This window comes from Protobothrops mucrosquamatus, unplaced genomic scaffold (genome assembly GCF_001527695.2).
Source record: "Protobothrops mucrosquamatus isolate PMUCROS unplaced genomic scaffold, P.Mucros_1.0 scaffold1771, whole genome shotgun sequence".
NCBI lineage: Eukaryota > Metazoa > Chordata > Lepidosauria > Squamata > Viperidae > Protobothrops > Protobothrops mucrosquamatus.
In genome coordinates, this window is record NW_015387909.1 from 436,529 (window position 1) to 452,474 (window position 15,946).

Here is a 15,946-nt window from a genome sequence, read left to right on the forward strand (position 1 = left end):
GCCAAAGTTTCGCCCCCTATAGTCAGCGATGGAATCAGCTGACTATGCCGAGGCGCTGGAAGCCACAGCCACTCGGTCTTGGACGGGTTGAGTCTGAGTCTGTTCCTCCCCATCCAGACCCTCACGGCCTCCAGGCATCGGGCCATCACGTCAAGGGCATCGTTGGGGTGGCCCGGGGTGGATATGTACAGCTGAGTATGGAGTGGTATATAAGTCTAAGTCAGGGGTCTTCAAACTTGGCCCTTTTATGACTTGTGGACCAACTCCCAGAATTCCTCAGCCAGCAATGCTGGCTGAGGAATTCTGGGAGTTGGTCCACAAGTAATAAAAAGGCCAAGTTTGAAGACCCCTGGTCTAAGTGATATTGTTATTGCTATTCTCTTTAACAAGCCTTCCAACCCACAACACAGATAATTCTGAATAAAACAGAGCTGGAGGACTGAGTTAAACCAAAAACCAAAAATCTTCATAGGAATCAAGGCTGAGGTTAGATCTCATTAAACTTCTTTAACATGGAAATAATCCATTTTGGGGGCTGGTACAACATACTCAACCTTAGGCTTGTTCTAGGTCTGTCGTAATTTCAAACAGCCATTAAGCGATCAGTTGTAAGCCGAGGACTATCCCCTTCTACAATTTACTAGTTTAGGAGAGAAAAAAAGCCAAACTCTAATCAAGGTCAACACTGGCCACGCTTCACATCTTGTGTGAAGCAGCAACTAAGTATTCATCAGACCTGATTAAGCACTTTGAGCAAACTGTCTTGCTTGCCGTTGAACTCGTTCCCAAGAAGCAAAGTTCATTTGTTACACAGAGTGAGTTGTGAAAAGCCACCTGCTTAGACTGTAATTTGCTGCCACCACGCAACCACTGTTATGGCTTTTAAATCAGAGGCACCAGAGAAGGCATGCTGTCGACCTGCGTGACACACCAGCAGACACCTGTGCCCACTTAACCCCTTCGCCACTTGCCATCCAATTAAGTTCCTGTGAATTCCTTCCAATAACGAAGAAGGCAGATTCCAATTAATCTCTCGTGCATAGGCCATCCAGCCAACTATTTTTCATATTCAATAAGAGTGAGACAAATACTGAGTCTTAAAAGTACTGTACATTTGATTTGAATGGAGATACCTGAATTCAACTGACTTGAAAATCCAGGTCAAAAATTGAAAATCCATCAGGGGCGCAATGGCTCAACGATTGAAGACACTGAGCTTGTTAGATGGGAAAGTGATAGCCCGGGTTCGACACCAGAGCAATGCGCAATGGGGTGAGCTCCCGCTCCTTGCTCCAGCTCTTGTCCACCTAGCAGTTTGAGAGCATGCAAATCCGAGTAGGTAAATAGATACCACTTCAGTGGGAAGGTAACAATGTTCCATGTACCTCAGCACATAGTCACGTTGGCCACATGACCACATAAATGTCTTCAGACCAGGGGTCCTCACCCTTGGCAACTTTAAGACTTGTGGACTTCAACTCCCAGACTTCCTCAGCCAGCTTTGCTGGCTGAGGAATTCTGGGAGTTGAAGTCCACAAGTCTTAAAGTTGCCAAGGGTGAGGACCCCTGTCTTCAGAAAATGCTGGCTCCCTCGGCTAAGCACTGCCCCCCAGAGTCAGACATGACAAGACAGGGGAAACCTTGACCTTGACCCGAATTCAACTTACTTGACAATCCAGTTCTTAACTTGAGGGTTCCAGACAAGCAAACTGTTGCTAATGAAAACTTGTGCTACAGGTAGTCCTCGACGTACGACCGAAATTGAACCTGGATCTCTGATTTGTAAGTCATTATCATTGTAACTCAAGGCACCCGTATGACCGTACCTGATCTTACAACATTTTTTTCAGTGGTTAAGTGAATCTGCGTAGTCATGAAATAAACCAACGTGGTTAAACAAATGCAGTGTTCCTAAGTGGAGCCTTATTCTTCTGAATGACAAAAAAAATGCTGGAAACTGACAAAAAAAAAACCTCTGCAAATTGTGGTCACGTGACCATGGTACTGTGCAGCCAATTGGAAAGGTGAGCCAGTTGCCATGCACCTGAACTGGTTCTTCACATGAACACAATGTATGTATGTATGTACGCCAGATATGTATGTATGTATGTATAATACATATGTGGGGTGTGTGTGTGAGGCACGACATTTTACGTTGGCTAGAAATACTTCATGGGCTGTAAAACAGTTGTTCTAGGCCAGGGGTAGGCAACCTTGGCTCTTTTATGACTCGTGGACTTCAACTCCCAGAATTCCTGAGCCAGCTGGCTCAGGAATTCTGGGAGTTGAAGTCCACGAGTCATAAAAGAGCCAAGGTTGCCTACCCCTGTTCTAGGCCCATCGTTATTTGTTGTAAAGTGACTAGTTGTGAGTCGAGGACTTCCCGCAAGGAAACCTAAAAACAGTAAAACCTGCTCTTAAATCAAAGAAATAAAACAAGGCTTATTCCAGTATTGAAGGCTTACAGTTAAGATATCATAGCTCCCAGCAGTGAACTGCTTTCGCGACGAAACCATTCCAGTCTTGGGGTCAATGAAGAACTTGGCGTCTTCGTTTCCATCCACAATACTGTAGGATATCTCCGCGTTGGGGCCTTCATCCTTGTCGAAGGCAAAAGCTCGGTATATGGGCTCCCCTCTCTTCTTTCGGTCCCTCTCGGGCAGTTTGATCTGATAGACTTTCTCTGGGAACTGAGGCTTGTTATCGTTTTCATCCATAACCTGGACCACCAGCCATACGGTAGACTGCTTAGGAGAGACTGCTCCATCTGTTACGGTAACCTGAAGTGGAAAGAGTAACGATAAAAGGAACAAAAAAAACAAAAAAAAGCTTAGAAGGGCACAGAGCCATTCCTAGTAAAAAGTTGAAATGGAATATAAATAAATATGAACAAAACAGTCAACTGCCTCAAACATCCTGTTTGGGATTTGAAACAAAAGCTTTGAGCTCCACAAAGTGGGGAGATCTGAACTCAGAGCAGAATGGTTGAAATCCGAGATGCTTAAAATTCAAAATATTTTGCGCATCCACATGTATTGTCCACCCTACTGTATTTCCTTCCGTTAACTTTTCTTACATAATTTTACACGAGGCAGTCCTCAATTTATGATCGGTTGAAATTAGAATGGACATCACCACAGCTAGTTACTACCTGTTTTTGAAGTTGCAATGGCCATTTCTGTCCCTGGGGGGGAGTCACATGATCGTATTTTGGGTTCTTTGGAGGCATTTGTGGTGTCCTGAGGTGATTTGCGATTTTTGTTCTGCTGGTTTTTGATGTTTACATACAATTTTTCCCATTGGGGAAAATGGATTCACTTAATGACTGTAATGCTTACTTAATAACCGCGGCATTTGCTTAATGACCACACCCAAAAATCTAAAAATTGTATCTGCTGCCTGAACTTATGACCACAATTCCTGACTCAAATATGATTATAAGTCAAAGACTACCTGTATATAATTTTATTCTTGTAGCTACAGGTTAGGATAGTCCTCGACATATGGCCACAATTGAGCCCCAAATTTCCATTGCTAAACAAGACAGTTGGTTAAGTGAGTTTTGTCTCATTTTACGAACTGTCTTGCCTCAGTTGTTAAGTGAATCACTGCAGTGGTTAAGTTAGTAACAGGGTTGTTAAATGAGTCTGGCTTACCCATAAACTTTGCTTGTCAGGTGGTCACAAAATGTGATCACATGACCCTGTGACTCGGAAACCGTCATAAATATGAAACAATTGCCAAGCGTCTGAATTTGGATCATGTGACCCTGGGAATGCTGCAATGGTCGTAAATGTGAAAAACGGTCATAAGTCACTTTTTTCCCCAGTGTCATAATTTTAAATGGTCACTAAATGAATGGTTGTAAGTTGAGGACTACTCGTACCAGATATTAGGCCGCAAGGGATGAATCAAATGTTTCTGTCCAATACAGATCAATGCTTTCTTAAGGTAGCTGCAGTCTTTTCTATTCTTACTCCTTTCCCTAGAATTCACTAGTGAGATTGGCTCCCTCACTAGTATTTGAAAAGGTTTTTAAAACACCTTTTTTCCCAAAACAGCTTTTAAGGTTGACTTAAAACTTAATTTTCAACTGTTATTTTAATATGTTTTATTAATTTTGGTTGTGGGTTATTACAGCAAACCGCTCTGAGACTACGACGAGCTGTGAAATAACATTTTAATTATTATTCTTTAAAGGGATGTAGGCTTGCTTTGAAGATTTCCCTTAATGGAAATAATAGCCCTCTAAACTTATCCACCTAGGAGGTTTAATCTGTTTTATTTTGTGGAAAAGCAAGAAGGGAATAAAATAGTGGAGATGTGATGTGGTAGGCACTGTGAGCGTTCACAGTGTACAGCTGTCAATGTCCGTCTTTGGAAAAACAAAGTAAAACAACGACACCTCACTGTGGCTTAAGTCTTTCTAGAACCTGCATAAGGAAAGAACAGTTAACTATATAGTTTGCGAGATCAAATTTGGGTGTCACCTGAGTTTTCGGACTCTTGCTGGAGCCCATTTTTCAGGGAATTATTCTCTACTGGAATACATGCTTTGGGCTGTTCTGTGAGTTGTGTTTATGTGGTGCCTTCCTATTGGCGGATTGGTGTGTTGATGGGTGGTGATTGGTTTTCGTTTCCTTGTGCTACCAAGGCTCCTAAGTATTTGGTAAGCTGGTGGTAAATCAGTATTCCTGCTAACTGACAAGGGGCCCGTTTCCTAGGCTTCAGTTATTTTTCTGGCTATTTTTGTACCTGCATGGCCAACAATCTTAGTAGCTGCGAAATTGAATGTGTGTCCTGTATGTCCAAATAATCATATGTCCTTTTGACAAGAGTTGGTAAATATATAAATCTTATTCTATCTTTTCTTTTTCCTGCCTTTGATTCTTAACTAAAGGTATTAATCAACGCTTTGGACGACAACGATAACGGTCCAGAATTTTCCCATCCAAGCTACGATGTAATGATTTCTGAGGACATCATGCCAGACACTAAGTAGAAGCTATGGACAGAGATGAGAAGCACAAACTCAGTTACAGTACATCATTCACAGTTGTCTTGATTCCATCAAAATTCAGGATGAATCCCAACACAGGCATGCTCTATAGTTTGCATTACACAGCTGACAGTGGGAAGGCGTGAGAAATTAGTTCAGCCTCAAACTAAACTGGAACTCTCTGAGGTTAAAACTAACCATCTCTAAATTAATAGTGGGGAGGGGGGTGTAAAGTGATTGGATTGGGAGTTTTACATCCCAAACCAGATATTGTGAGCCTTGCCAGCAAGGTCATTGTTCATTATTTTATTGGTTTATATGTTCAGTCATGGACCAAAAACAGAATTAAAATACATGAATACATGCTGGCTGGGGAATTCTGCAAGTTGAAGTCCACGTCTTAAAGTCAAAAAGTTTGAGTGATTGATATAGTCACTCAAAAACAACAACAACAAGCAAACAAATTAGGGACATGCAGCTCCCTAATGCTTTGATTCAAACCTCCTCAAATTTGAAGAGCCTACTTAAGGCTTGAAGTAGACACTGTGGAATCCTCCAGAGAGACTCCTGTTTTGAACAGCCATCTTCCTCATCAAATAGAAATATATTTCAAATTAAAGACAAGGTTTTCGCTCTAAAGACACCTGTTTACTCAAAATAAGACTGTTCACCCAATTTGGCTCCCAGAATACACTCCAGTATTCCAGATGACCTTGATTCTGGTTCTCCCCCAATCTTAGCAAAGAGTGCACATTCCAACAAAGAATTTGCTTTCAGTTATCTGCCTCCCCACCTTGAGATTGCTCATTGGGGTCCTAAAGGGACCCGAGAAGCTTTGCAGAAAAGAACATGTATTTATTTATATTCACGTATTCATTTATTTATATCCTGCCTTTATTATTTTCACAAATAACTCGAGGCGGTAAACATATCCAACGCACCTTCCTCCTCCTGTTTGCTCCAGAGCAACAACCCTTTGAGATGAGTTGGGTTGAGAGAGAAGAACTGGCCCAAAGTCACCCAGCGGGCTTTCAAGGCTAAGGTGGGACCTGAACTCACAGTCTGCTGCTTTCTAGCCTGGTGCTTTAACCACTAGACCAAACTGGCTCTATCTATGTATGTATGTATGCTCAAACTGATGCAAATTTGCTTTGCGGTATGCCAGATTCAAAGGTGGCTGTAGCAAACTGAGATTATGTCAGAGTGACAACCTGTAAGGTAACATAATGATTGTAGGCTGAGAATTATCTGAATATAGGGGCAACAATCTCAAGCAGATGCAAAAAGAGGCTTCATTGGCTGCATAGGTGTTCACAGATGCTCTCATTTATCTGTGTTTTAGATCATGGATCCCAACCTATGGGCCACGGCCCAGGACCAGGCTGTGGGCTCTTGGCCAGCGGGCCATGGAAATGGCTGGCAGGTGCACGCACGTGTAGGCACGCATTCCCCCCACTTGCGCTAACGCCCATGGCCCCATTTGCGCATGTGTGTGGGCACGAACAGGGACGCTAGCACGGGGTGGGTGTCTGCAGCCCATTTGTGCATGTGCAAACGGGCCGCTAGCTGCCGTGAGGGGTGTGCGGCCATTCACGCATGTGCACGGCACCAGCACATGCTGCATGCATGAATGGGGGCTGCTAGTGCCGTGCCAGTGTGTGTGACCTTGTGCACATGTGCACAAACGTGCACCAAATTTGAAGCTGCTCTCCTTCCCTCCGGTCCACGAGCCCGAAAGGTTGGTTACCTCTGTTTGGAAGAAAAACGTTAGAGAATATGCATTGGGTCTTGTAAGAATACCTGGAAAATCCTATTCTAATTATTTGAATCAGCCTTTACTGCTCAGGATTAATTTAAGAAAGGAAAGTGTAGGAGATGACCAGGCAAAGCCTGAAGGTGGAGTCAAATGTGTCATCAGTTTGGAGTCGTTACATTCCCACATGAGACCTAAGTCCAGCCCCAATCCGTGTGAATTCGGCTGACTCTTATCTAGCGCCAATTTGCCTCGAGTGTTAATATACCAGATTCTTGTGTATAAGTAGCATGTAATAAACTTGAAGTGCTTTGAACTCAACTCCTGTTCCCGGTTATATGTGCCTAACAGAAAGGAGACTTTATTGTAAATTGGATTAAATGTTTCTGTGTTTATTTATTGACATAGATTATTGATTAATGTTTGGAGGCAAGCAGACCTCCAGTGGTGGCCATTAAGATGGGCTGGCTACATCACAGGGTGAAAAGTACTGTAGCCATTCTGCTTTGCAGAGTGAGGGAGCCATCTGCCTCAAATCTCTGGCATCAGTCAAAATGAATATATGTCAAAAGATGCTCCCTGTGTCTCTCTTATTTTTGTAATGATTCAGAATTATCAGTTTCATTTTTTTTTACAAGGGTGAAAAGAAAATGTGTGGAAAGCACCGACTAAACTAAATAAACCAACACAGCAGTTAACCAACAAAACAATCAATATGAAATGGGAGGTCAACAGAGCCAGACAGAACAAAATACAAGAGAGCTTGACTTGCAACCATCAAATACTGTCACCATGGGAATTGGTGTATTAGCAGCTTTTTGCAAAAGCAGAACCTAAGTTACTTTCAAGCTAGTAAAAATCCATATCTGCCTCTCCTCTGTAATGGTATCACGTTCAGTTGAAATAAGAAAGAAAAAAGGTTGAAAAATATATGGATTTATTATTTCTTTCCTCATGTGGCATTATTTATTTCCAGGGTACCATCCACAGTGAAATGATCAGCAATTCCACGTTAAGCTGCGGTTCGGTTATTGATTTAACTTATTCGGCTCTCTTCACTTACTCAGTTCTATTCAAATTATTTGCTCTGTTCTATACCATGATTTTTCTCTTCTTTTGTTTTCTGTTTTGATTAATGTATCAACATAGATCATGGAAGCAGAAAAGCAATTTTACAATTAATGATTTATTTGTCAGGCCCAAAGTTTAACTACAGGGAACTTTTCCAAATCTGTGAAATATTGTGTTGAATTTCCCATGTATGAAGACAGGAAAGAAAAGGAAAGAAAAGAAAACCGATAACTCGACTTTTCTGATTGGTCATCTGCAAATTCATTTGAGCAAAGGCTCTTTGGAATTTCGTAGGTTTTGGAGAAATGATAGTCTCTCCTTATGTTTCATAACATCATGAAACTGCGTTTCACTTACTTTGGCTATGTCATGCAGGGGAATTCACTGGAGAAAGCAATTATATTTGGAAAAGTTAGAGGTAAAAGGAAATAAGATCATCAAGGAACATGGTGGCCGGACACCATCAAAGCTGACACCAGCCAGAGCATCGAACAACTCAAAGAAGTAGTGCAAGATGAGAAGTTGTGGAGAGACTTGACCCATAGAATTGCCAAGAGTCGAACACAATTGAATGGATATCATCATCGTTATCATCATCATCATCATCATCATCATCATCATCATCATCATCATCATCATCATCATCATCATATCCCATGTGTGATCAGGCTTAGCTTCTACTGGATCATCTCAGTTGCTGAGACTAGTACGTCAAGTGGAACCAAGAAATAATATTGAGGTTCCTTGACATCAAACAAAAAAAACCTGACCCAAATAAGACAGGATAGTCCTCATCAATCAACCGAGCAACATGGAACCAATGATAGCACAGAGGGCAACAACTAGTGTGGAGAAGGACTCGCAGGGGACAAAATAGATAGCAGAGAGATTATGGTTTTTATCTCTTTTTGCCCTCCCCCCTTTTTTTGCCTTAAATAGGCTATTGAGATGTTTGCTGGGGCTGGCTTGCACCCGCTTGTGAGAGCTAATTGTTATTTTTTTGTGAATTTTGCAAGACAGTTGACAGCAGAGATGACCTCTGATGTCTAGCACACCAATCAGCTGTTCTACAGCTAGTGACATGATAGTAGCAATGGAACTGATTGTGCCAGTCCTTAAACATTTAGCAGCACACCACAGAGTGATTTCCCTTGATACTTATTGCAGTATGGTAGAGATATTTCCCATAGGAGACGTGGAGCATAAAGGCACTTGAGAAAAGATGAGAGTTCCCACCAAGCTTTAGAAGATGACAAAGGACCTATAATAGCTATCTTACAGATAGCAGGTCTGTATCTGTAAGAACCCATCTTCAAATAGTGGCAAATGGGATGTATGACACTAGTTTAGGAGAGACTTGGAAGTGTTTTTAAGAGATATACCTTTGGACAGAGAAAAAGCAAAGACTATGCCCATTGGCAGTTCCCTCCCTCCTATCCAGCACATAGCACAGAAGCGTTGCTTGAGCAGGGTCCGTAAGATAATCTGGGACGCTACACATCCTCTTCACGACCTGTTTTCCTTGTTACCTTCTGGGAGGAGGGGGGTTCGTGGTATCCGCAGCAGAACATCCAGATTCAGCCAGAGTTTCATTCCATACGGCATTAACCTTGCGAACTCTCAAGCTTCCTCCTTCTGTTATATATTCAAGATGGACAATATTTAATATTTATTTGCTACGTATATGTAGAGATGTGGATCTATACATATGTTGTTCATAGTATGTTTATGTGTGCGTCATGTATGTGTTTCACTTTGAGAGCGGGCAACTAAATTTCATTTTTGATGTGTGCCGTTGTGCCCACAGTAAAAAAAATGACAATAAAGGTTATCTTATCTTATCTTATCTTATCTTATCATCTTATCTTTTGCTTCCTCATGCTGTCATTTACAAGATAGGACCAAGACCAAAAAGCTTACAAAGAAGTGGAACAGTAAGGCCTTATTCAAACCTCTTTGGTGGGGAAACCAAAAGATAAATGATTAAAGGTAAAGGTTTCCCCTGTCCAGTCGTTTCCGACTTTAGGGGATGGTACTCATCTCTGTTTTTTTAGCCGAGGGAGCTAGAGTTATCTGAAGACGCTTCTGTGGTCAGGTGGCCAACATGGCTATTTACCAAGACGAATGGAATGCTATTACCTTCCCATTGAAGTGGTACCTATTTATCTACTTGCATTTACATTTCGAACTGCTAGGTGGACAAGAGCCAGGACCAGTAATGGGAGCTCACCTCATCGCGTGGCTCTTGGGTCCTGAACCCAGACAAACAGTTTTCCAGCTGACAAGCTCAGCAATTAATTAATAAAATAAATCAGATAAAGGAATATACACCAATATTTTAAGACAAATAGGTGAAGGGGAAAAGAATAAATATGTTAAGACGGATGTCCTTTGGCAATCAGAACTAAACTGAGGAGATTTAGCATTAGACATGCCTGATCTGTGAGAGTTAATCCTCACAGGGTCAGAGAATGGCAACATGACAACCCATCAGACCATCTTTGAAGCAAGGGCCAGATGGAAACAGAGCTTCCCCACTGCAGAAGTGGAGGCCCAGTAGTGTGTGTTATATAGGCTGGCCAAGAGAATGAACAGCTTAGCAAAATACATTTTCTACTTGAAACACTTTAATTGTTTGAATTCTTTCATTGTGGCTTTATGACTTTTCTACAATATAAACTACTTAGCAGGAGTTCTTGTGTTCTTATGTGTCTATCTGAATGCAGTTGTGTTTTGCCAGCCAAAACCTGTCAAGAGTGATGCCATGGTATTCATAGAAGTCCTGCCAAGAATTGGATAAAACCTAGAGGATTCTGAAATCATGGAAAGTAATAGTTCCACTAAGTTCTCCTTTGTTTGAAACCCAGCTCAAGTACAATGCCCCGTTTTAGACACAACACTTTAAGAAGGAAACAGAGAGATGGGAACAAACTGAGGGAAAGTCAATGAAGACGATCAGGGAACTAAAAAATAACTCTTGTAAAGGGAGATTGGAGGAATTGCAGGGGGGGGAGGGAAGGTTCCAGAAGAGAATATTTTTTTTGGGGGGGTGTACATGACCACGTTTTTCAAATACCTGAAATTATGCCTCAGATAAGGTACGAACCTGTCCCTTTTGCTCAGGAGTTCATGACATGAAATAATAAATTTAAGCAGCAGGAAGACAGGATTCAGATGAATATTAGGCAATGTTTCCTAAAAGTGAAAGCCATTCATTTTTTGGGCTTTGGAAGTGGAATAAATTAACAATCAATGTGGGCTCTTCTTTATGGAATGTGCAGAATCTAGACAGCCATCTGTCCAATATGCTTAAGTTTAGATTCTTGAACTGATCACAGAGTTGAAGGTGATGGTCACAAACACTCTTCTAACTTTTTCATTCTGATCAGCGTCTATGAAGGTGTATAATCAAAACATGCACACAAGAGAAACCATGGAGAATAATACTTCTTGAGTATTTTATTTGATTTTTATCTTGCTTTTATTTTTATTTTTTTATAAATAGACTCCTTCTTCCTCCTCCTATTTAGTACTTCTTCCTTCTCCTATTTTCCCCACAACCACAATCCTGTGAGGTGGGCTGGGCTGAGAGAGAGCGACTGGCCCAAAGTCACCCAGCTGGCTTTCATGCCTAAGACAGAACTAGAACTCACCATCTCCTGGTGACTGGCCCAAAGTCACCCAAGTGATGTTCATGGCTAAGGTAGGACCAGAAACTCTCAATCTCCTGGTCATTGGCCAAAAGACACCCAGTTGGCTTTTATGCCTAAGTCTAAGATAAAGCAAGAACTCACCATCTCCTGGTGATTGGCCCAAAGTCACCCAACCAGTTTTAATGCCCAAGACAGGAGTAAAACTCACAGTCTCCTACTGACTGGTCCAATGTCACCCAGTTGGCTTTTGTGCTTAAGGTGGAGCTAGAACTCACAATCTCCTACTGACTGGCCCAACATCACCCAACTGGCTTTTGTGCTTAAGGTGGAACTGGAACTCACAGTGTCCTGGTGACTGGTTGAAAGTCCCGAACTGGCTTTCATGCTTAAGGCAGGATTAGAACTCACACTGTCCTGGTTCCTAGGCCAGTGCCTTTAACCACTACACCAAACTGGCTATTTGCCATACTTTATTATGTAATAATACTTTATTAAACAAACTTTATTAATAAAGTTAAAATAAAGTGAACTTTATTAAGTATTTGCCAAACTTTACTATGCATTCCAAGAGAAAGTGATGCTTAAAAAAAAACAAACTTATCTGATCTAGATTTAATTGAGGTAGAAAAAATTTATCTTTTTAATTTGCAGGTGAGAATTCAGATGGTTTCCATAAACACATCCTCTGCATATAAAACACTAGAGACTAAGCCAAGAACATAAGGTAGCATTTTTTTTTAATTTGATAAATTTCTGATGCGGTAGGAGTATTCATGCCAATGAATCAACAGACCAAGGAATATTATGCTTTTAGTGTACACAGAAAGTCTAACATATTTCTTTTTAAGGACTTGGAATCTGACAGTTCATTAATTGCAAAATGTGTATCACTGCAGGAAGCACAGTGAGGTGTAATATTTGTGTCCATATGTGTGTATATAAGGGTCATTATAATGCACGGTGCTAATCAAGAGATACTTTTTGAGCTTGGTTTCCATTTCTAAACTTGAGTGTATTCCATGTTATCCAACACAAGGTCAAACAAAATAAGAATTTACACAATAATAAAGTTAAGGAAGGTCTCTTCTTTTAAAAATTCTATCTGTGCCAGAGAAGGGAAGCAACAACATCTCAGCTTTTTTCTCAATATCAGGGATCAGGTACTTTTACTTTCCCAGTGGAAAAAACCTTGCCTCCAGAAGTTGTGAATGCTTCAATACTGGAGGTTTTTAAGAAGAGACTGGGCAACCATTTGTCTGAAGTGGTATAAGGCAGTGGTGGCGAACCTATGGCACGCATGCCAAAGGTGGCACTCGGAGCCCTCTCTGAGGGCACGCGCACCGTTGCCCCAGCCCCACCTCCCCCTGCAGTCCCCTCCTCACCACCAGCCCCCCTGGAGGAGAGTCACCCCCAGGCTCGGCCTGTGTGGAGTAGCGCAGCCAAGAACATGGCAGCCGGGCAGCAGGGACAAGACTCCGCCCTCATGCCCTTCGCGTGCAGATGCAGCTGCGGAGCACAGGCAGAGGGCGTGGCCGCCATGATGCTGCAGGGCCGCCTGGGTGATCTGCTGTGGCAGGCAGTGGAGGCGGTGGGTGGCCCTGTGGGCAGGCGGGGTGTGAGAGAAGCGGGGGGGGCAGTTTTTGGGCACTCGGCCTCTAAAAGGTTCTCCATCACTGGTATACGTTTTCCTGCCTGAGCAGTGAGTTGTACTAGAAGACCTGCAAGGTCCCTTCCAACTTTATTATTATTATTATTATTATTATTATTATTATTATTATTATTATTATTATTATTATTATTATTCCTAATTCAGTGGCTGAGGATGGTTTAGAGGGCAAAGGGAAAGCCTTGGAGAACAGGACAAAGAGCTACTCCCAAGGCCAGGGGTCTTCGAACTTGGCCTTTTTATGACTTGTGGACTTCAACTCCCAGAATTCCTCAGCCAGCATGTCTGGGTGAGGAATTCTGGGAGTTGAAGTCCACAAACCATAAAAGGGCCATGTTTGAAGGCCCCTGCCCAAGGCAATAGTCAGATAAGCAGGGCTTGAACCGAGGCCAAGAAAATAACTTTTGAAAAGCACTTTTGGGACAACTATATCCTGGATGATTGAGAATCTCCACAAACATTCTGCCATGTCCAATATTTCAACTATCCCCTTCCTGAGTGGGCAGCTATTGGCATCCGGACCAGCATGCGATCTGGCAAAAGTATTAGCTGAGCAGACTTTTCTTTTTAATGAAAAAGCAAAACCTATAAAGATCACAAGGCCTTTTCTTACCACCGGGAATGTCTGTAAATTTAAATGGCTTTTACAGGAAGTCAATTCCCAAAGCTTTTCAGGTGAGGATTTTCAATTAGCCCTACATCCTCCATAAAATTTCATACAGACTATCTACCGACAATCTATCTATCCATCCATCTGCCTTTCAACATGGGCACACAAAAGCAGGGTTGTTTTTTTTAATTGATACGGACATTTCTTGCAGTTGTCACGTCTCTTATCATTAACCAAGAAGAAACTGAGATAACAATATATATCTTGAAAGGCAGACAACATTGAAGAATTTGAAGGATGTAGGATGGCAAAAAGAAACAACCAAATAAGCAAAAGTCATTTTATAATTCAAGTTCAAATAAAGCTGCTGAACAAAACTGTAGCATAAATTAAAATACTCTTATCTAGCCAGGATGCTCCAAATTCAACTAAACATTTACCTTTGTGTGAAATCTGCTGTCAATTCTATTATATTCCTTATTATTAATGGCATTTATATCCTGCTTTGTTCCATTATAAGACGTAAGATATAGTATACTAAATTCAGATTTGCTTTGGCTATAGCACAGTGGTGGCGAACCTATGGCACGCGTGCCAAAAGTAGCACTCGGAGCCCTTCTGTGGGCACGCACGCTGTTACCCCAGCCCTGCCTCCCTCCGTGGCCCCCTCCTCACCAGGAGCCCCCCAGAGGAGAGTCCCCCGGGTGCAGCCCACGTGGAGCACGCAGCCAAGGACATGGCAGCCAGGCAGCAGGGACAAGACTTCCCTCTCACGCCCCATTGCATGCAGATGGTGCTGCAGGGCATGGGCGGAGGGTGTGGCTGCCATGGCACTGCTGGGTCCCTGGTTGATCTGCTGTGGCAGGCCGTGGAAGTGGTGAGTGGCCCTGCGGTCAGACGGGGCAGGGCAGAGTGGGGACGGAGTGGGAGTGGGCCGGGGGGGAGAGGGGGCAGGCCAGGGAGCGGTGCGGTTTTTGGGCACTCGGTCTCTAAAAGGTTCGCCATCACTGCTATAGCATCTGCAAAACATCCCCCCAAAAATCAGTTGTGCCTATTAATCCCCAAGGCGTTGGGACTCATACTTTTGATACTATATTTTCACATGGGTTTTGGAAGCTAAAAAAAAAAAAAGAAGAATGGAATGGAATGGCGGTTTCTTGTAAAATGGAGATTTCTAGGAAAAGGGAAGTTTTGAAGGCCACAAATGTCCCCCAGGTCTCAATTTGACCATCCCTGAGATAAATGGACCGGTGTTCAGATGTCACATAACCCCACTTCCTGTGATGTCCAAGAAATATTTTGCATTCAAGTGCAATCCCCTCAAAGTTCTCTTATTTCTGAAAAGTTCCCTCTGCTTTTTTTGACAGCTTTCCATGCTTCCCACAACGACTGTAGTCCTGGAAAGCTTTATTTCAAGTATTGATATGAGGGAGAAGTTCCTCTCTAACTTGGACTGACTCTACTTTGGTGGACAATAGTTGTTCAAAAACCTCTTGTCTGCTCACTTCAGGGGATAAAGTATCTCCCATTCTCACTCCTCTTAGAGTCCGTGTGCCTGCTGAGAGAAAAGCTCGGGCTAGAAAGCTCATCACATTACCATCTTTTCACAGGCCTCATCTTGCCATTTATTTTCTATTCACGCAACTTGCTTGATTCCAATCTCCCCAGCCAGCGGGAACTAAACACCTTTCCTTCAAAGTTTCCTTAAAATTGCAATGATTGCTACAGAATTCTAATTGGCTTTTTTGTGAGCTGTTTCGGGGCTGACATCTAGAGAAGCAGATGTCTTGCATGAGTAAAGACAGTTACTAGTTCGCAGATTTTAAAAAAAAAAAAACCACAAAAAATATATGGATTTTTATCTCCCTTTCTGTATATTTGTTAAGAGCGGGTTATGATGCAGGCTGGCAAACATTTAACCAAATGTCCAAGGAGTTGAGAATCAGCCTTTAGTTGCTCCATAGTGTGAATTTAAGTGCATTTACTCAGTTTGATAGATTTAGTGTGAAGTTAAGAGTACATAGCAGTGATGGCAAACCTTTTAGAGACCGAGTGCCCAAACTGCAATCCAAAACCCACTTATTTATCGCTAAGTGCCAGGACTGCATCAGCATTGTAGTGCCCTCAGGGGAGGTGGGTGGGCGTGGCCCACTGGGTGGGTGTGGCTGCAGTGGGTAAGCGTGGCCAGGGCCAG

At 42.4% G+C, this 15,946-nt stretch overlaps 1 protein-coding gene across 1 annotated transcript in view; it reads right to left on the minus strand.

The window, feature by feature from the left end:
- FAT3 (FAT atypical cadherin 3) overlaps nt 1–15,946 on the minus strand; it is a 285,051-nt gene that overhangs the window by 160,978 nt on the left and 108,127 nt on the right. The window contains exon 4 of the mRNA XM_029285492.1: nt 2,466–2,780. Within this exon, the coding sequence (XP_029141325.1) occupies nt 2,466–2,780 (315 nt within the window). The remainder of the gene's footprint in view (nt 1–2,465; nt 2,781–15,946) is intronic.